This window comes from Pempheris klunzingeri, chromosome 7, assembly GCF_042242105.1.
Source record: "Pempheris klunzingeri isolate RE-2024b chromosome 7, fPemKlu1.hap1, whole genome shotgun sequence".
NCBI classification, from domain to species: Eukaryota; Metazoa; Chordata; class Actinopteri; order Acropomatiformes; family Pempheridae; genus Pempheris; species Pempheris klunzingeri.
The window spans coordinates 6967037-6988346 of NC_092018.1; the positions used below are offsets into that span (position 1 = coordinate 6967037).

General features: G+C 40.5%; 1 protein-coding gene across 1 annotated transcript in view; it reads left to right on the top strand.

The window, feature by feature from the left end:
- ccser1 (coiled-coil serine-rich protein 1) overlaps positions 1-21310 on the top strand; it is a 105073-nt gene that overhangs the window by 27293 nt on the left and 56470 nt on the right. The window contains exons 6-8 of the mRNA XM_070833781.1: positions 6146-6320; positions 10969-11046; positions 20880-20957. Coding sequence (XP_070689882.1) covers positions 6146-6320; positions 10969-11046; positions 20880-20957 — 331 coding nt within the window. The remainder of the gene's footprint in view (positions 1-6145; positions 6321-10968; positions 11047-20879; positions 20958-21310) is intronic.

Below are 21310 nucleotides of genomic sequence, written 5' to 3' on the forward strand. Positions count from 1 at the left end.
TGTGTGTGTGTGTGTGTGTGTGTGTGTGTGTGTGTGTGTGTGTGTGTGTGTGTGTGTGTGTGTGTGTGTGTGTGACTGAGAGGGAGAGGGAGAGAGAGAGAGAGAGAGAGAGAGAGAGCAGCAGTTGTAAAAAAAAAAAAAAAAAAGAGAAAAAGGGTGAGCGTGTTGGCTATCGGCTCATGACAGTGGAAAGACAGATGACCCTGAGTAGAGGAACTGCATCCCTGCCTGTATAACATCTATCATCACTGAACAGACCTGTCCTCAACTGTGCCATGCACTTTCTGGTGTGTATGCGTGTATGCGTGTGTGCTCTTCCTTGTATGTGTGGGGTAATTACCTGCAGATGAGACTTGCGCTTAGCTGGAAAACAACATTGTCAACTCTGTAACTGCAGTCAAAAATATATACTCTGACATGCTCATGCTCATGCACAGACACACACACACACACACACACACACACGCTGGCAGCTTGACAGTCTTTGCAATGGCTGCTGTCATTGTTACAATCACTTGCCTCCAGGTTTTGTTCCTTCTTCGGTGAAACCTGGGTTTCATTCAGTTTAACAGATATCCTGCTCAATTTATTCTGCTGAAACTCGTGAGGGAGATTTCTGTTACAAAATATCAAACCACAGAAAATGCTAACGTGTGTAGGAAATGGCCCATTGCTCGTAAATATGTTGCAAATATACTGCCATTTTTGTTAACAGTAAGACCCAGAAATGACTGTAAAGTTGAGAGTCCGTTGTAGTCTCCTTTTTTTTTAATGTTTCTTGCATTTTCTCATTTTTCACTTCTCGTCCCCTGAAACAGTAAATGCTTTGCATGGGGTCACCTCTATGATTGCTATTTTGGGGGAGGCGAGTGTTGTTTGAACCACTCTCCCACTCATTTTCCTGTCGCTCTGTGGATTTGATGTGGTACCACAGAGGTAAAAGAAGAATCCAAATCCTGCTGAAAGCTAGAAAAGGGGCAATAGTGTCAGGCTCAGAGAAACACACAGATATAGAGAAGCAAAAACAAAACAAAAAAACTACTTTGAGAGAAAAAAGAAGAACTTTCTTGTGGCACTGCACTGTGCCACTTGACACAAACTGTCAGAGAGACGAACACATGATTGATCGTATGTCATTTCTTTCTGCGCAATTCATCCCGCTTAGATAGCAGGGTGGAGCAACAGAGAAATAAATGGAGAAAGTTTACTCTAACCCAAGATGCCAGGCAGGAACAAAAAGAAGAAAGAATGCAGTTTAAGGGGAAAAAAGCACAGACAGAGCTCACCTGTCCTCAAAAGACAGCAGGCTTCATCGACATTTGTCTGAGGACCAAAAAAAGAAATCCCCGGGGGGACACCTTAGGCTTTGATACTGCATCAGTTTAGTGTTGTGGTTGTCAGAGTGACCGGGAGGGGGGGGGGGGAATGGACAAAGGGACAAGGGGAGAGCTGCACAGAGGGAAGACGAGGGCTGAGGCGAAGGGTGGGATGGGTAGAATGAGGGTAGGGCAGGTGAACAAAGAAAAGTCAGAGTGAAGCTTGGAGAGTGCGGTTGAGGTTTGCAGATTGATGAATAGAAAGAGAGTGAGGAACAGGGGTAGACAGAGAGAGGGGTAGGGAGAGAAGGTGAATGGATGATAGTGAAAGAAGGGAGGGAGGGGTGGGATTGTGAAGCAGTGAAGAAGAAAGTATGAGGACAATTTAGGGAGCAATTCAGTACGACCTTTTTGGTGAGAAGTCTTTTGAGTGGCTCATGTTGATCGATATTTTAGTGATATGGTCTTGTTTTGCTCAAAGAACATTTTTCCTGCAGAATTTGCTGTCCGACTTAATGCTCCCCGCCACTGTTTACTGGGTGATTTTTCTAGGAGAATGGGACAAAAGGCATCTAATTTCCTCTCACCTCCGCTCTAAATGGCTATCAGTCAAAGTGAACGCAGTCTCTTGATGATAAAGAGCTCCTCTTTTCAGCACCTACATCTGCCTCTCTGTAGTGCCATCCCTCCCTCTCCTCCTTTTCTTGATATGCAGACTGTGAACTCGCTGGTTGTCTTTGTGATTCTCAGACAGGAGGTTGGTATTTCTCTGCTCACCTTTTGAAAATGTCATAAAGAAGGTGAGATGCACAGTCCCCCTTTATGCTCCTCTGTCAAAATATCACAACTTGGCAGAGAATTTTTAATTTAGTGTATTCAAACACATTCGATTAACTTTTCCTTAATTTTTGTTTTTTATTCCAGTTTCTTGATGGCAGCACAAATTTGCTCTTAAAATATAACAGTATTATAAAGAGCAGAGTATAAATAGCATAATGTGTTTACTGTCATACAACTGGGAATGGGCAAGATTTCTGTTCCTAAAAGATGAATAATTGATGAGTGAAAAGCGCTTGTGAGATTTTGCTCCATGTTACATTGATGAATATTTTTTAAAAGCAGCCATTACTTTTACATTACATTTACATCAGTATAGTCAAGTTAATAAGCAAGATTTACTCTAATTTCACAAGATGTTTGTTCCCTGTCTATACTATCATGTTATATCATGTCATGCTTCTGTTCTTCCCATAACTTGGAGGAAGGCCCCCTGACCAATTTAGAATTAACATGCTGAAACAGATTTTTACCATCGTGTGCTTGTGAGAAAGAAACTTAATCTAGTTATTGGTAATAGTTTTACCCTTTCAGAGCACATTGGCCTTGAAGCTGAAGATGTGAATAGGCTTTTGTTGTGTCCCTGGTTTGACATTTGGAAAATCTCTTAGGGACAAGCAAGGGTCATCTCCACATTTTTATAGATTGAAAACCAGACTGTAATTGCTTGTTAATTATTGTCAATGGAAAAAGGACACATTACACTTTTTAAAGTTTCACTTAACAGCATTTCTAGATCTCAGCATTGAGGTTATTTTTATTTTAGAGTCAAAGACCATTAATTACTCGCTCAGTGGTCCTCCTCTGATCATATATGATTGTACTCTTACCACTGTCTTCATTAGATTTTCTACATTTGAATCCTGAGCTAATGGGACGGCTGATCATGCTTACTAACTTGTTTCTCTGCTGTAGTTGCACCCATAAATTTAGCCAGGCCAAACTCTTGAAGGCTAAGGATGATGCTACAGCTCAGCCTGTACTTTTATGCTAATTGCTGTGTCAAGTAAGTGTTAAATGTACCCACAGACAATTAGTAACCAAGGATGAATGTTAATCCTAAAATGAGAATGTAGAAAATGGAAATGGCTTTTCAGAATTTTTTTTTTTTTTACCACCCCACTATCACCAAATAAAGGATGTCAAAATTATTAGCCACAAGAGCAGCCATACAACCAGGCATTTGAATTCACAATTGCACAAAACTGTCCTAAAGTAAGCTGTTGAATTTATTTTCCTGATGTATTTGACATTTTTGTATGTATGAGTGCTCAGGCAAGATGTAACGGACTGAATAAAAACATTAGTCACACAATTCGTTTGACACTGTTGAAGCTATGTAACAGCAGGAGAGCTTGATCTTTGTTTTGAGACTGTTTTCATGTCTGGTGGAATATAAAGTAGTCTAACATACGCCTCTGGTTAAACTTAAACTGTCCAACTGACAGAACAAGTAAAGTGGGCTTCGAGCAATGAATGACTATGAGGATATGGTTTTTATAGATAAGGTCAGTGTTTGTAGTTGCAGTACTTTGAATGAGCTTTGGTGTTGGCTGCAAGGCAAGTAAAGATGAGGAATTCTGTGACATTGATCAACCCTGACACCTGTTGAAAGTTCCTCCCAGTACCTGTCCTCTGCTGTACTAAATAGGTGCTGAAGGTGAGAAAAAGAACAGAGGCCATGCACCAGAGGCCAATGACATACTGCTCCAGAGGCCTGTTTACTGTTTAATGGACTGTGTACTCAAATGGGACAGTTAATTAAAACAGTGCTTTGGTTGAAATCCCCCTGTTGTTTGTGTTCATGTGTGTCTGAATCCGACCCTACGCCACCACTAAAGTGTCACAGTTGTGTGGAGGAATAGGGAGTTTGGAAGCGTGTTGATAACCAGGCCTTAAACTGTGACTTATGAACTTGTCTTTGTTTTGGAGCTACACTATATTGCCAAAAGTATTGGCTCACCTGCCTTGACTCGCATATGAACTTAAGTGACATCCCATTCTTAAACCATAGGGTTTAATATGACGTCGCTCCACCCTTTGCAGCTATAACAGCTTCAACTCTTCTGGGAAGGCTTTCCACAAGGTTTAGGAGTGTGTTTATGGGAATTTTTGACCATTCCTCCAGAAGGGCATTTGTGAGGTCACACACTGATGCTGGACGAGAAGGCCTGGCTCTCAGTCTCTGCTCTAATTCATCCCAAAGGTGTTCTATCGGGTTGAGGTCAGGACTCTGTGCAGGCCAGTCAAGTTCATCCACATCATAATCCCCCCTCCACCAAACTTTACACATGGCACAATGCAGTCAGACAAGTACCGTTCTCCTGGCAACCGCCAAACCCAGACTCGTCCATCAGATCGCCAGATGGTGAAGAGCGATTCGTCACTCCAGAGAACACGTCTCCACTGCTCTAGAGTCCAGTGGCGGTGGCTTTACACCACTGCATCCGACGCTTTGCATTGCACTTGGTGATGTAAGGCTTGGATGCAGCTGCTCGGCCATGGAAACCCATTCCATGAAGCTCTCTACGCACTGTTCTTGAGCTAATCTGAAGGCCACATGAAGTTTGGAGGTCTGTAGCGATTGTCTCAGCAGAAAGTTGGCAACCTCTGCGCACTATGCGCCTCAGCATCCGCTGACCCCGCTCCGTCATTTTACATGGCCTACCACTTCGTGGCGGAGTTGCTGTTGTTCCCAATCGCTTCCACTTTGTTATAATACCACTGACAGTTGACTGTGGAATATTTAGGAGCGAGGAAATTTCACGACTGGACTCACGACAGGTGGCATCCTATCACAGTACCACGCTGGAATTCATTGAGCTTCTTTCACAAATGTTTGTAGAAACATTTGCCTTGGTGCTTGATTTTATACACCTGTGGCCATGGAAGTGATTGGACACCTGATTTCAATCATTTGGATGGGTGAGTGAATACTTTTGGCAATATAGTGTATTTCATCTCCTTTATTTGTCAAATGGCCAGGAGGTCTGCTGCGCTTAACGTTGAAAGCTTTGTTAATTAAAAAGTTGTTTGATATGCAGCACTCCAACTGAGAGATCTCCTACACACACTACCAGTCACACAATTGGCTGCTTGCACAAACACTTACCCAGGGTTGCTTCTGCAGAAGGATAATTGTGGACAAGCGAAGATACAAAACACTACACTAAAATATGAGAAGGACACACAGACATGGGCTGTAATGAGTCAAAGCTCTTGACCATGAAGCATGCTTTTGAGTCGATAATGATGGTGAGACGCAGGATTAGAAAATAGACTTTGATCTTTTTCAGTGCTATAGTGTCTATGTGTGTCTACACATGCCAGGCATTTGTATGTGCTTTTATTTAATATTGGAGCATGTTATCACATCTTGTTGTTAGTTTAAGACTTAAAACAGACTTATTATAGAAATGAGTGCTCATTAAATCGGAGTCCTTAGGGGGTCCTGTGGAACAGCTGCTATGTACTCTGAATGTTGCAGGTCTTGGTCTCCATCCAACCTTTGTTAACCCCTCTATTTTTACCTCTAGGTAGAAATCTCTCTTCTGTATTTCTATTGTTACTATTATTTTTATATCTTCATAAAGTGGCTTTTAACAGAACTGAAAAACAGATGTGTATACTGACTCTACTCTACGTATGATGCAGACAGATTTTTAATTGCTCTGCAGAAGGTACAGTTTACTGTGTTGCATCGAATATTAACACATTATTGTTCCACATGCTGACAAGTTTAGATTACATTTGTGCATTTTTGTCGATCAGACAAAATCTGTGGGGATATTCAGAAGCCACTGATATTTTGACATTATTGTGCAATGTATCATCTACACCATCAGTAACAACCAAAGGCAAGGATGAGAGTTGCCTGTGGAGAGCAGTGGGGAGCAGTGAAGACAGGTCAATGATCAAGTTTTCACACTGACTCATACTTACATCAAATGTGTTTATTTCTCTCCCTGCCCTTCACTCTACCTCTCCTCCAGGGAGCCCATTCGTCCGACCAGCCTGTTGCCTGCTGACTGGAGCTCGGGGCTTTTTTCGGGGAGGGAAGATGAGCCCTTACCTCCAGGGCTGGAGACCCTTCCGCTCAGACTGATGCAGCAGGACTGTACTGCTGTCAAAACCCTGCTTTTAAGGTTGAGACGGACACTGCAGGAGGTGGGATATGCACATGCACACAGCGACACAAGCAGACTCTTCTTAACATGGATTTATACTCAGACTGCATCCCAGAACACAAATCTATGAAGTGGTCCTTAATACATTTCAATGTCACAAAGCATATAATTAACTTGAAGCTGAAATTCATTGTTAGTCCTTTTATGCCACATTGACAGGCCCATCTCTGATCCACTTATAAATGCATCCAAGTGTTTAAACCGGTAAAGGTTAGCAAATAATATGAAGCAATAGGCATTTGTAACCAAAACAGTACTGTGCTCATCTGACAGATTCTTCGCTCCCTGTTTTAATCAGCTCTATTTCAAGTCCATGAAATCATTTCAATGTGGATGCTTTTCTGCCTCTAAAAGGTCTCTGTAATCACTTTGTTTGTTAATTTAATCAGATTCTACATTTGGAGAAAGAAACTGAGAGCCTTATTTGAGCGTTTGCCATCATATTCTTTATATGTACACACTCACACTCTACACACGTTAATCCCCCTGTTTCAGAGTTTCACTCTGCTCTTTAAATGCTTTAGCCTGCTTAAAGCTATAGTTTTACCTCAGGCTACTGCGCAATGTGAATGTGGGGAAAACAGTAAAATTACATCCACACCATTATAGACATGATTAGCTGTAATGGTCACTTAGTAAATCACTGACACGTTGCAATATCTGCTCAAGGTTTGACTGTAAAAACCAGAGGACCATGTTGATGGCCACCCTGTGCAGTCATGCAATCTTTAACTGTGGGACTCTTTCACACCTGAATGTAAATAGAACATAATATTATTCCAGCTTTTAAACTTGTAGAACATTTACATTTTATCATTTATTTATTGCTTGCTTTATTTGGGGTAATTGCAGTTTACAGAGAGCTTGATTGGGGCAGATTTTCATTTAGAAATTTTCATAATGATGAATTATACAATCAACCACTGAATGTAAATTCCAGTTTTAGTTAAAGTGCAGTCCAAGACAGGGCAGACTGATAATTACACTCTTGGAAATTGGCTGAGGCTTTAACAATTGTTTTTACAAAAGTTCAAAGTCGTATAAGCACAGCTTTAATAGAACTACTTATTTGGAAGTTGTACTTAATGGGTCGTACTTAATATATTGTCTTGTGTATTTTTTTGTTTTAGAATGAAAGTGCTCATATTTTCACTAATACTCAGGGGATGTCAGAAATGCCGCAAACTCTGGAGGTTGAGCACAAAGAACATGCATTTGCAATGTCTGGCTGCTGTTTTCTTGTAATCTACATGGGTGACTGACCAAATACAGCAATATTATACAGAGCCACACTCATAAATACACAAAAAGACATATAAAAGGATGACCAGACCTACCCTAACACCCCTCCATTAGTACCTCTAAACTAAGATCAAAGCTGGCTGTGAATCACAGTCAGCAGAGGCATATGTATGGCTTTCTTCCTTTCTCTTTACTGTTCATTTCTGTGTTTTTCCTCACAGGACCAGCGTGAGAGAGTCATGAGACATTAAAATGATAATTAGGGGAGAGAGACATAAACTACAAAAGTTGTGATGGAGAGACTAAAGGGAGAGAGAGAGAGAGAGAGAGAGAGTACACGGCAGCAGCACATGAATATGAAAGAGGAGATACCTTGGCCTCTTTGCTTGCTCTGTTGTGTCATTAACTTGCAAATTTTGTTACCTTCCATCAACAGATGTAATCCATTCTGCAGCAAGGGGAGGGTGACCTGGCATGTCTGTATGCTTTGCATATTATTTGCTTGACCTTCTGGTATTGAACCCCAATCTTCTGTTCTTTTCTTTCGCTTAACTTAACTGACAGCCCCTAAACTTCTGTTCTCTTCTCTTCTGGTGGTCAGTGTTACTGTATCTGTCACACAGCACAGTTCCAATCCAGTCATCTTCAAAACAGCTGAAAGTTGCTGGCCGATGCTTTCAAAGAGGCAAAAATGACCATAAATGACTCATGCAGCATGATCTAACAGTTTTGAAGCCAGGGGCTCAAGTCCAAAAGTCCAATATTTATCTCATTATCTCCTAGATTTCTGGATTTGTTCTTCTTCATTCCAACAGTCAAAACTGTAGCAAATGCTGTAGATGCTTTCGAATGCTGTCCTAAAATATAATTTGTGTGACGGCATCTTTTAATAACCTAATAAAAGAAAAAAAAATACAGATTACAAAGTTGATCTTTGTCACTTTTAGGTTTCCCACAAATACAAAAAGACAATTAACAGTCAGGATTGTGTCGCAATTTTGTTAAAAACATTGCTAAGAGAAAGGAACCTATTGTCGTTACTTAATCTTTAAAAAGTGTTGTTGCCAACAAGTGCATATGCTAAATTCAATTATCTTAGCCAACTGTATAGATAAAGACCACAAATGTGGCCGAACAGCCTTGTCTGCAAGAACACTGAATAAAATGATTAAAAAGTAACACAAAATGCCAGTTTCTCAGTTGCTTTCAAGAGGTTATGACATGAGGAGCTTCTGTGGTTCAGGAGGTAAGATGCAGACACTGACCCTCAACATCCCCAGTTCATGCAGATGCATCTCTTTCTTCTTTTCCTCATTCCCCCCTTATTTTCTATCATCTCTCAGTCTACTTTCTGTCGTACACAAAGCGTAAAGGAATACATATGAGATGCACGACCCACAGACCATAGAATACGTCACACCTTATCATTTCCTTTATTTATTGTACATCATATTTGTCAAATTAGCATATTTAAGCCAGCTTTAGATACTCTATCCATCCTTGATTTATTTCTCTTTCAGCAGTGTATCCTGTTGGCTGCACGGAGGAACATTTATAAAATGCTACTGTCCGTCTGTGCATTAATGTTGCCTAACACAGTGATCCCCATTTGTCAATGTCAGCCATGGATTCTAGCAAAACTGTGTCGGTCCCATTTGTAACAGCATATACTCAAAGTCTTTGTGGGCATGGTTGTGCAATATCCACACATGCATCACCAGGCTCTATTAGCTTGTGCCTCTGCAGCCCCTCTGTCCGTCCCAGTGACTCTTACCCTGAGGCAGCTGCTTGACGTGTGGCAGCAGCTAATTCTTTCTCCTCAGCAGTATAGTGTTGTTACAAGGATAGCTGTGATAAAAATGTAGTTGAAAATGCTGATATGTAATACATTTCAGGCAGTGGCATTCAATACCCACACAGAGTTGGTATTTCAAACTCAAAGCACTCAATCTGTGTTTGCAATGAACTCACTAAATTACATGACGGTACGTTGTTATGGCTCTGCCTTCCCATAAAAGGCCAAATGTCAGAGTGAGAGAGAGAAGGCATTATGCACCTTGAGTTATTTGAAGGTTTTCATTTCTTAAATTAACTGATGTGTGAATGTGATTAAACGGGTGTTTCAAACTACCAAACCTGCTTTCCTTTCTTGGGCCATTCATCATCTTTAGACATTTAGCTTCTGGGTAGTGCAAGTCATTAAATCCAGAGCTCCCAGGCAGCTTTCCCCATTCTTAAATCTGAAAGGCATTTTACTGGACCACATCTAATTGTGGGGACAGTTGTGTGTTAAGGCCTGTGGGACAGGGGTGACCTTAAAGAGAATGTGTATGTGTGAGAGAGAAAAGAGAGAGAGATGTAGAGTGTGTGGGTGTCCGTGTGTGTGTGCCTGTCTCTCTACATGGGGAAAGGCATTGATCACCGATGACACATTGAGGGCCAGACGCCATAGCACACCTATAATTCTGATAGGGAGGTATGCTTCTTTAAAAGGTCAGCCAAACCAATAAACTGTCAAGTGTATGCTGTGCAAAGATTTGGGCTCTGACGTTTCTAAAAGCTACCTTCAAAACCTGAAAAAAAAACATGCAGAAACAATCAGGAATTTAGCCTGCAAAGCACCTTTTTAGGGCAACTTGATAGTAAGCGTGGCCATCAGCAGACAGGTCGGTTTGCATAAAAATCTGCAAGAGGGCAGCAGATGACTAGAGATGGACCTTGTCAGAAAACCAAGTGAAACATGTAGTTAGCTCATACTTCACGTGTGTGTCTGCATGTGACAGCACGTGCACCTTTTGTCACATGAATGTATGTACTACTATGTGTGTTTGTGTATTTTTTGGAAACCCTCTAGCTGCCCCATGCTCTCTGCCCACTAGACACGTGTGTTGAGGAGCAGAGCCAAAATGTGTCTGATCACAGCTGGCCTCAGAAAACACAGAAATGATGTAAGAAACCAGGTGGAAAAAATACAAGTTACAACCTGGAGTTGTATTTCTACAGCCAAGTTCTCTAAAAGCAATTACCTTATATTTTTAAACCTAGGTTAGGAGAGTTGTAATATTGCTATGTAGCTAAAATTTACTAAACTTTAGGATCTTGCAATTTAAATGCGCATCTGTCTTCATAGAACGTGTCTATTACACCTCTCTCTACTTCTTATTGATTAAGCAGCCAGACTTTTGTAGTGTTTTACCAATACTGCTGAACAACAAAACGAAATAGAAAATGAGCAACTGAAATACACATGCCAGAAGAGTATCAAGTGAGACCGATTCTGTAAAAATCATTCTTTGAATATCACTAGCTTATCAGTGTCAATGACATTGTCAATCATGAATCCTATCTTGATTTTGTTTTTATATTTATGTTTTTGTCTTTTGCAGAGCACAGAGACAAGTCCTGCCAGCAGCCTCCAGTCTCTACCCATTAGCCCCTGCAGTGAAAAGTCCCTTCTGTTCAAGGTAACCTAAAACAGACTATTTTATGATGCTTCATGTATATGTACAATACCAGAATTATGTGTTGGCTTTTGACAGGCCACATGTCATTGACATCTGTTAGCGAGCTTGAGTAAACCCAATTTTAGGCCAGAATCGGTCGGCCCAGACCTGATGGGTTGTCATTTGACATATAGTTTTAGGAGTTAGGGGGCCTGATTAATTGCATGAATGATCAATGATTTGGCTCTTGGACGATTGGATTCTCTGCAGGTCAGAAATTTTGGTCGTCTGTCTTGCAGTTTGAACAGGTTCACTGTCTGGTTTCCCACCTGGCTGCTGTCAACAGATATGTCGGGAAATTTTGTGAGCTTGTGTAAATGTTATTGCAGCACTATTTTTACATGTTGTGGCTGAAACTGTAGTCTTGAGACTGCTGTGATATAGAACTGAACTTCACTGCAGGACAGACACCATAGGGTCTCCATCTTCCTCATCTTAGAATGTTTTTCTTCTTGCTCTCCATTCACGACAGAATTGCACAAAGGAACCCAGCTTTTATTTTTGGTTACGTTGAGGCATCGGCAGACATGCTGCTCGATTGATCTGCACAGTGTGAGCATAATAGCCACATGTTCTGTTTGTAGAGAAGTGCTGATTAAAACATATAGTGTATGTTAACACAATGTAAACACTGATAAAAACTCAGTTCATGCCATTATTCACACATACAGTAGTTTTTGCACAGTTGTGTTGTTGTGCTTTTAAGTTGTTGCAAATCAAACTATACATTGGCCATCATTTACTTACACTGTCCTTAACTACACTGAGCCAGCTAGTTCAATTAAAAGAGCACAGCAGTCTGTCTGTGATCAAAAACATAAAACTGAATCTTCCTTTGATCCGTGTGTTCCTTATCAGAACAATTAACTGTCTTTTTTCTACACCAGCTTCTAATGAATCATAACGAGATCAAATAGGAAGAAAGAGAACAGAGGGGCAAGGCAGGGAGGGACATGAGAGTAGCAAAAGTGATAAAAAGCGATTGAGCGCACCTCAATCGCTTTTTATAATCTATCCGCACGATAGATTGAATGAGAGAGGGGCAAAGTGCTTTGCTTGCTTTGACAAGCACCAGACCCCTCCGTCAACCTAGTCCATCAGAGCTGTGAGGTCTAAATGAGATTTATTAATCTCTACAAGGAGTGTGTGTGTGTGTGTGCGCGCGCGTGTGTGTGTGTGTGTGTGTCTGTGCAAGCAGGGTTTAAGTTTACCAAGGGAAGGCTTTTGTCAAGCTTTTTGCTGGGGTTTAGTTGGGTGGCAGCAGATTTGTTATCAGGCTGGGGAGAAAAGTATGAGACTGTATGAGTCTGCACTAAAATCCAGTGGTGTTGTTTTATTGAACTGCATCAGGTTTTACTGAACCCACCCTTTATATACAGTACATAGATGTACAGAATAGTAAAAGCCACTTAAAATATAGTCCAGTAAAACACAACCACAAGCTAAGGCCCCAGTATCTGACACAGTGCCAACAAATATTGAGCATGACTGTTTATTGACTGAACTGCTGTACTAAGTGTGTGTGTGTGTGTGTGTGTGAGAGAGACAGAGAGAGACAGAGAGAGCATGGTTGTTTGTTGTGTGAATACATGTCCTCTTTATTGACCTACATGGAGTATCAGTGACAGCTGGATGATAAGGAAAAATTAAAAATGAAGGATGGGACACAGCATGAAGACAGCAGCTCAGGCTCAGCTCAAACTCATGGAGGAATGTATGGATGGACAGACAGGGAAGGTAGACAATCAACCGTGTACAGATCCACAAATCCATGAATTCAAGGTTGACAATCTGACAAATATTTGTCTCACAGTGTATTGCAGTGACACATAAACTTATTTGAAATGAGCATGAAGGTTCATTCGTGACTTTGGGACCACATGCAGTGTCTGCAATATAGATATTGTGCAATCCTCACTTATTTAGCTATTTCTGTATCTTTTTGGCCATATCATGTGTGGTTTGAATGTCTATATTGAATTAATGCACATCTACAACAAGTACATACTGTATCCAAAATGGTTTGACAAAATGTTTCAAACATATTACAAGATATTAAGTGAGAGTTTGTTCGATATTGTTAAATAATAAGAAAGCTTCGCACCAGATTATTAAAAATGCCAGACATTAATTGAAGAACAACCACCAGCTGGCATCCAAGTGTTAAGAAAGTCTGGACATAATTCAGTGATTGAAAGCAAATCTGTAGGCTTTTATTCCTATTGTCAGTTGTGATAATACAACCTTTTCAAAAGTATTGCTGTTTTGCGATTTAAAATGGAGTATTCAGCCTAAATATCTTGAACCTCTCCTCATCTAACCGGAAATGTACTGTGGTTCCTCAAAGGTGGGGAGATTGAGGGAGTGGCAGCTGCATGGAGATTGATATTAAGAGCAGGAAGAAAGCAGCAAGAGCTGGAGGATTGGTGGTTAGGCAGGAGATAGAAACAGGTAGAGGAATAAAAGAAGTGTGTGTGTGCATGTATATATATATAGAGAGAGAGAAGAGAATGAGTAAGAAGGTGGGAGGCAAAGGCGAACCTTTTGACAGAGCTGGAGGCAAGGAAAAGCAACAGCCTAAAGATGGAGAGGACATATTGCAGTAGAGTAATAGCTGAATATGAGGAAATAGTTGCAATGCTGAAAAAAAGGATATTGTTCTACTGGACTATAAGATAGATTTAGGAGCGAGGGATAAAGGAGAAAGGCTTTAGTGGAAAATGTGGAAGCTCCTGTATGGTGGAGGTGCATGCAAAAGGATTCCATTCAGTTTGGTGACATTCAGTTAGATTATTCTGTAAAAGAGGATAAAATGAATACAGAGAGACGGAGGTGAGGGAGGAAAAATGAGGGAAGAGTTTGAGGAGCAGGGCGGTACAGAGAGAGAGGAAAGGGAGGAGAAGAAGAAAAAGAGGGTTTGAGGGAGGGGCGGGAAGAAGAGAATTTGTCCTAGCACTCCAGAAAACGACTCTGTGGGTGTAAAAATAATCTACGGTAGCCACCTGAGAGGCTGCAGTGTCACAGTGCGCCCTAGTTTAATTTAGACCCTATGCATATGACATGATTTTTACCAGATTTTGTCCCAGTTAAAGTGTTCTACTGTATTTTAGAAGGCTGAAGTAAAATCTCACACAGAGGTATTCAGAGCACCAGTGTGTTTAAAAAAAAAAAAAAGAAAGAAAGTCTAGGACAGCAAGTTTTGTACCTAATTAATTGGCATTTGTGTACATTCACCTTTGTTTCAGCAGACATTAGGAACTTCTTTTTATAGTGAAACATTTATCTTTGTGTCAGATGCTGCATAATTAGAAATTAATAATGTATAATTATAATGACTGAGAATGTATAATTCTACCGTTTTTCACTCAGTGGCCGCAGTATGAGAGGGTTAAAAAGATACACGTGTGCAGGAAAACCTGTAAAGATACAAGTTTCATGGGTACACACACCATAGCCGGAAAAAACTCATGCAAACAGGCAATCATAAACACACACACCCTCGCTCACATACATGCATATAAATATATATATATATATATCAACATGTATAAAATAACATTTTGGAGAAAGCAGCAGCATTCTCCAAAGACTGCCTGAGACTGGCAGTCTGTTAATCTCTATATCTTTGTCTCTTTTTTTGGCTCTCTCATTCCAGATAACAATTTCCCCAAACACTGTTTCTAACTAACAGCTAGGATGGCCAGTTTCTCACACACACTGTCACTAACTGAAGTGTGTAAATGTGTGAAGGAGAGGGAGAAGTGATTAAAACAGTTCTGAATTCTATATTTTCTGTTAAATCTGTGTTCCTCCATATCAGTGTTTCTGTGATATGAGTTCTGGAGATAAAATCAAAACCCTTGATAGTGAAATTCGAATAGGCCTTTTACATCTTAAATTATTAATTACGCCAAGATCTTAGAAAGTCAGTTAGAGTAGCTTAAAAGGCTTGGTCAGAACAAATAGACTCTTAATTCTACTTAAAATAATCAAGAATTAAATCTAAAGTCTGTGTGTTAGATCTAAACCATAGTCTTGGTGCGATCAGCTTCTGGTCCTCTAATATTTCATTTCTTCTCGACAACATGAAATACAATAGAAGTCCATAATTTCGCTGCATTTCACTTGCTTATTTTTTTCATAACCTCTTATGCTATATTTAATATATCTCAGTGATAATTCACAAACATACGGCTGTGCAGTGGCTGTTGCTACATTTTAGGACATCTAGGCAGGTGACATCTATCTTCTGTTTCAAACTGCATATATAATAGAGAATTGGTTTGACAAGTTAGCCACAGGTAACCGTGTCTGTGTGAGGTGTCAGCTTTTCTGCCTTTTGAGGTGCTTGGGACACACTGAGTGCCTAAAACATCTCAAGTCTACTGCTGTTCACCACACACAACATGTCCTTAGTTATTATAGGAGTATTACAGCATCAAAGCTTGTCATGTACAGTATGTCTCCAGATCCACAGAAGTTTTTATTTTCAGAGCTACCGAATCATAGCATGCTCAGGAGATGGTGGTGATTTGGGTTTTAGATTCAGCTGAGTTAATTCATCAAGACGGGTGACAAAGGTCATTTCTAAAAGCATAATGATCCGTATGTGCAAATGACACATTTCTTTATCGCTTCCTCCATTTTTTTTAACACTTAAGGTTCTGTCAGCCTCCTCTGTCAGTGTACATAAATAGAATGCCATTACAGTCATAATTATAGTCCTTTAGGCATGACAGAAATAAAGACAGCTTTAGATAGAGAGACATCTTAAACCTGAGGTGTGAAGTAAGGTTTTCTAATTCAGCCCTGAATGCAAGGCTGTCCAATGTCCAATGTCAGCCACATGAGACAACGTATTATCGCACAAAGGACTGATGTATAAAATTAGTCATTTAAGTACCACTTTTATCCAGTGTCCATCTGTCTGGAGTAGCTAACACTGTGGCATGTCTGGACTGTACATTTTCAGATAAAACAAGCCAGTAAAAATCACAAAAAGTGACAGAGCATCACTACACTGAAAATCAAGCAGCATTTCTAAAAATCAATACACCTCATTTTGTAATTTTTAATCTTTGACCATGGTATACTTAAAACATAGACAGAGCTCCTATATAAAGTAATTTGCAATTTGGAGACAAGGAACAATTTGTGGAAAGAGGTATCCGTGTAATGTGTATGACGATGGCCTGGTTATTTCTATCTATGCATTCTATTTAATATACAGTATACTCCTGTCAGATACGCTTGTGCTGTTCAGGTCTGCGATTACGATATCTCACCTATCTTGTTTAAAATTCATGATTCTTGTGTTTACATACGGTGCGTGGTCCCTGCCTGCAGTGTGATTTACCTTACCACCAGTTGAATGGGTTTTCCTTTAGATCTTCTTACCAAGACTTTGCAAGATGTGAGTCAGTCTAGATTCAAAACAAAAGGTGATGCAGCATTTCAAACAGCTGCCCACAGCACTCCCTTTGAGGTTAATGTCCGTGGATACTGCTGAGACCTTTAAATAGCAGCTTAGAGCTCATCTTTTTGGATCAGCCCCTGTTGATATGCGTTTTCTTTTTGCTTTTCGTCTGTTTTTTTTTGTTATGCTTTATGTAATTACAGCTTCTTAAACATCCCCAAGCACCACGCTGTTAGAAAGGGAGTTGTTGAGGAGGTATCGTCAAGGCCAGATAGGATATGCTGGTTGCCGAAAATGTAGTGACACTCAAAGAATGTATGGTCATGGTGTGGATACTGTCCCTTCCAGCTTCCAGCACTTCAAGTCACAAGCACTTGCAGTTTAAGAAGTGCAGCGTTATGGTTAGATATTGGGTAAATTGATATAAAGATAACAAGGAGAACGAATTAAATTATGTTGTTATTTCTCACACCCATTTTCCCAATTTCAATAAATAGGCAATTTTTTAAACAGATTTAAGGAAGAGGGGTGTTGAAATAATAGATAAACAACCCATCGCATTTTCTCAAAAAAGTTAACAAATTGGATAATTTCCTCTAACAAGGGAATGTGATTCATCTTCATACCCTCTTCAACTTGCTGCTGATTGCAAGCATAGAGTGGCCCCAACCTCTATACAAAATCACATAAAGTGGATGCACTCCAAAGATTTTGATCAGATTTATCCCCACTGAGGCCATTCCAATCACATTAGAAATAAATTTGCGTGGCCCACTTTTCTTCTACAGCTTCTTCCATTCAATTCAGCCTTGAAAAATTGGTTGGAATGCCACCTGATGGGTGACTTAATGTCCATTGTGAAGCTTCTTTCAGCAAGCAGAATGTGATTTCTCATTTAAATTTTAGGTTTGGTAATGTTTTTCTTTTTTTTTTAAATGATTTTTGTTGGGTAGCACATGGTAGGGCTGCTTAGCAATGGTTCAATCCCTTGCATGGCCTAATTGAAGTACATTATATATCTCTGTTTCTCTTTTCTTATCCTTCCGTACGTAGCTTATACCCATCTCCTTCTCTTTCTTCCTTTTAATACTCTTAAGGTCTTGTCTGACCCATAAACAAACTAGGCAAGCCAATAAAGTCTACATGAATTTAGTCATAAGCCTGTTCTGAACATTTAAAACACAACTACTGATATGCATGCAATGTCACACGCACACACACACACACACACAGGGCACAGACGCAGACACACTGTGCGGCTGTAGCCAGACAGCTCATTTAGAACAGCCCTCAGTCCTATTCGGGTAAGATTAATTTTAGAGGCTGACTAATGTAGTAATTGTCACAGCATGTTATTGGTTTTTCAGTCCCATCCACATCTCATGTTTGTCATTTTTGTGCAGTGTGTTTGTGTGTGTTATGGCAGTAGGTAAAATAATATCCTTATTATTTATAAATACTGGTATCTTCCCAGTAAAAACAGGTAAACAGAGTCGATTCAGATTCATTCGCTTTGTTTTCCATTTCCTTGTTGGAAAGGTATTCTCACTGGTTTTATCACCATGGAAGCACTTAGTGAAGCTTTTAGCTTTGTCTTCCTTGACAATTATCTTATACCCATGTATAGCACCCACTGACTTCAACATCAAGTAGACTTGTAAAATGAGGAAACCTGAAAACAGAACCCATCAAAACTTTTGGAGAACCTGTAAATTGTGAAACAAGGCCACCACTCCTTTAGCTGTCAAGTTAAGATGGAAATTTGTGAGGAAATCAGACCACTATTCAGAAACACATCCTTGAACTGCAAGCATGCTTGAAGTGCTTGTAAAATGTGGTTGACAGTGGTTGAAATCGCCTCCCCTGACACCTTTCAAATGCCAAATTGAGGGGTCACGTTTCTCCTTAACTTTTTGAAACTGATTGGCTGGATATACAGAGGTGAGAGAGGAAGCAGGGTTTAACAACATCTCTGCAGGTCTCAAAAAGGCTTTATTTAGGCTTCAGCAACAAGGGTATTCAAAGCGCTTTACATAAAACAAAAAAGTCTTTAAAAGCACTGAATCTTAAGGCCTTAGAAGGTATTAAAAAGTCAATATAAAATATACAGAATATGCATATACTGTATAATGATATCTTCCCTTGCCTGCTGTAGGCAGTATTGTTAGTTATAAAATGTTTTTGTATGTACACTGTATACCTATAAACTAAAAATGGGATTGCTGTGACAGAGGCTTGTGCATTCAAGAGGCTGTGCAGTGCCTTGCTTGCCAATAGCAAGCACTGTCTCCACTGTTAGCTGCAAAGCTTGAAAGCTCATCATGTCACTATAGGCATGTGTCAGTGAATCAGTGGAATTGAATCTCTAGGAGAACAGTGGGGAGATTGAGTGCCTGCAGCTCTTGCCCGCTGCCTGAAGCTTCTGTGGCTGGCTGGCTCGCAATCTACCTGGAGTTCCATGCAGCTTTGTGGCTCCTACCCACTACCTCCATGGCTCTGCAGTGTTACTGTTGTGATTGCCATTGTGTACCTGGTGTCTTCGGTTACCGTCGTTCTGTCTGCGTGTGCGTGACAGCCTTCTCAGCAGGGAGGGGCTTTGGAGGGACCTGAAAGTTGTACTCTTTCAAATGATGAAGCCAAGTCCACTCTCTTCTCAGTGTTACCAATTGCTCCGCCAGTTTTTCAGCTGCTTATCTGCGTTCATGTTGTCTTAATTACATGTATTAAATCACTATGAATTATTATATACTGCTGTGAAAATGTCATACAATAAATAATTCTAGGTCATTTTGTCCATGTTCATTTACAATTATATTCTATACTGTGGTTGGTGTGATAAAAAAGGGATTAGACTGGATTCTATGTGGTATTTAATACACTATTCTTGAGTTCACTTGACTGTGAACTGAATCAGCCTCCCTCCACACTCAACAAGTGTCTCTTATCATGTAGGCAATATAACACATTTTGTTGCTTCTCAAGTGGTTTCTCTACCTCTAGCTATTAATGGTCATCATAGCTATCATGATGTAACGCAAGTTTTACATTTCTGAGCATTGATGTGATTAGAGGAAAAGTGTCGGGCTAGCTGTCCGTGTTTGCATCGGAGAGGTCATTTAAAGGACGGTGTAGTAGCTATATGGTTCCCTGTGGTCTCCCTCCGACTCTCTGTCTGTCCTTTAGCTAGATGGCTCCCCACGGTCTCAGACCATCATGCCCAGCCTCGGGCCCTCTCTGTCCTCTCCTTCCATCACTGTCCCCCTTTCTTCATGTTTCCCCCTCATTTTCCTCCGGTTATCTTGCCCCTCTTCTCCTCTCCTGCTTTTATGTCCTTGAAGAGGTAATGACCGTCTGTCTGTCTCTCTGTCTGACCACCTGTCTCACTGTCATTTCGTTCTCCCAACCTCATCTCTCCTTCTTTCTCTTGCTCTCTTATTTGTTTTATCTTGTTCTTTCTCCTCTCCTTCTCACCGTCACTCTTTCCATATTTTAGCTACCTGTTCATTTTAGAATTAGATACAATATGGTAATGGGAGCTGATTTAGAGGTTTGGAGCTCAGCTAGATTCCTGATTTTTAACCTCCCTGCGAGCCAGTGTGCAGCCTGGCATCCGCTGGCAGCTCCCTTCTTGGCTGTGCGACAGTTCAGGCAGGGTCTAAAGATGACTGGGCCTCAGAAAACCCAGACACCCGTTTTCACATCAGTAACTTAAGTAAACACAAGTCATGTCAAATAACCTTCCTTGAGGAACTTAAAGGATAAATGAAACAAACAACTTAAATGACGATCGCAGCACAGTTAAAGCCATACATTTGAATACATCATTCAAACACATTTTACTGCACAACATTTTTATATTTCTGTATGCTGTGAAGCACTCTATAGCTGTTGAAAAGGCGTCATAAGAATATTCTTCTTCTCTCTTCTCTGCAACTCTGTTGCTCCTCTCCGTCTTCCCCACTGTAATGTCCCGTGACAACACAAGGTCATGTTAAAGTGCTGTGTGCTCTGGGGTGCCGCCATAGGACACAACAAGTTTATCACAGCATAGAGAGAAGAGGAGATCACAGTTATGCAGCGTGCACAGCATGACCACTTTATTACACATGCACACACACACACTAGCAAGACTAGCAACAAACACGCTCATAAATGCACATAAAACACTTGCAAACACACGTAAACATTTATGGGAGCAGCCAGAGAATCTCACACACACACACACACACACACACACACACACACAAACACCTTTGTATGTTGTCATCTCTTAGGCTCTATGTATTGCTTTTGCGGGAATACGGCCCCTTGAATAAATCACTGCTGTCTGCAGTGTCCTGAGTAATGTGTAACATGGTGTCTTGTTGCCTGTGTGTAGGATCCTGGCAGAGAGGAGGCCCTGCTGCAACAACTAAGAGAGAAAGACGAACTGATACTCAGACTCCAAAGTGAACTGGTAAGATCCACTAACCAACAAATATACACATGTGATACGCTTTCAGAGGACAGTGACCGGATGGTCAACATATCATCTTCTTGAGTGTCAAGCATCTTGCAAGAGAGACAAAAAAATAAGTAAATCAAGTAAATTAAGTTTCATAAATCCATTTTCACTTCTTGACATAAAGATCTACTGCATAACCATCCAGAAAATCCTTCAGTGCTATGTATACAGGATGTGCAGTTATGGAAACAATGAAAACAAATCCACTAAAGCTAAACTTTTTTCCCAAATACTCTAAAGTCTTTATGACCAGAGAGGAGAAGCAACTCATAGTCTCAGGCATTCAGAAATGGAGGGTTTGCTCA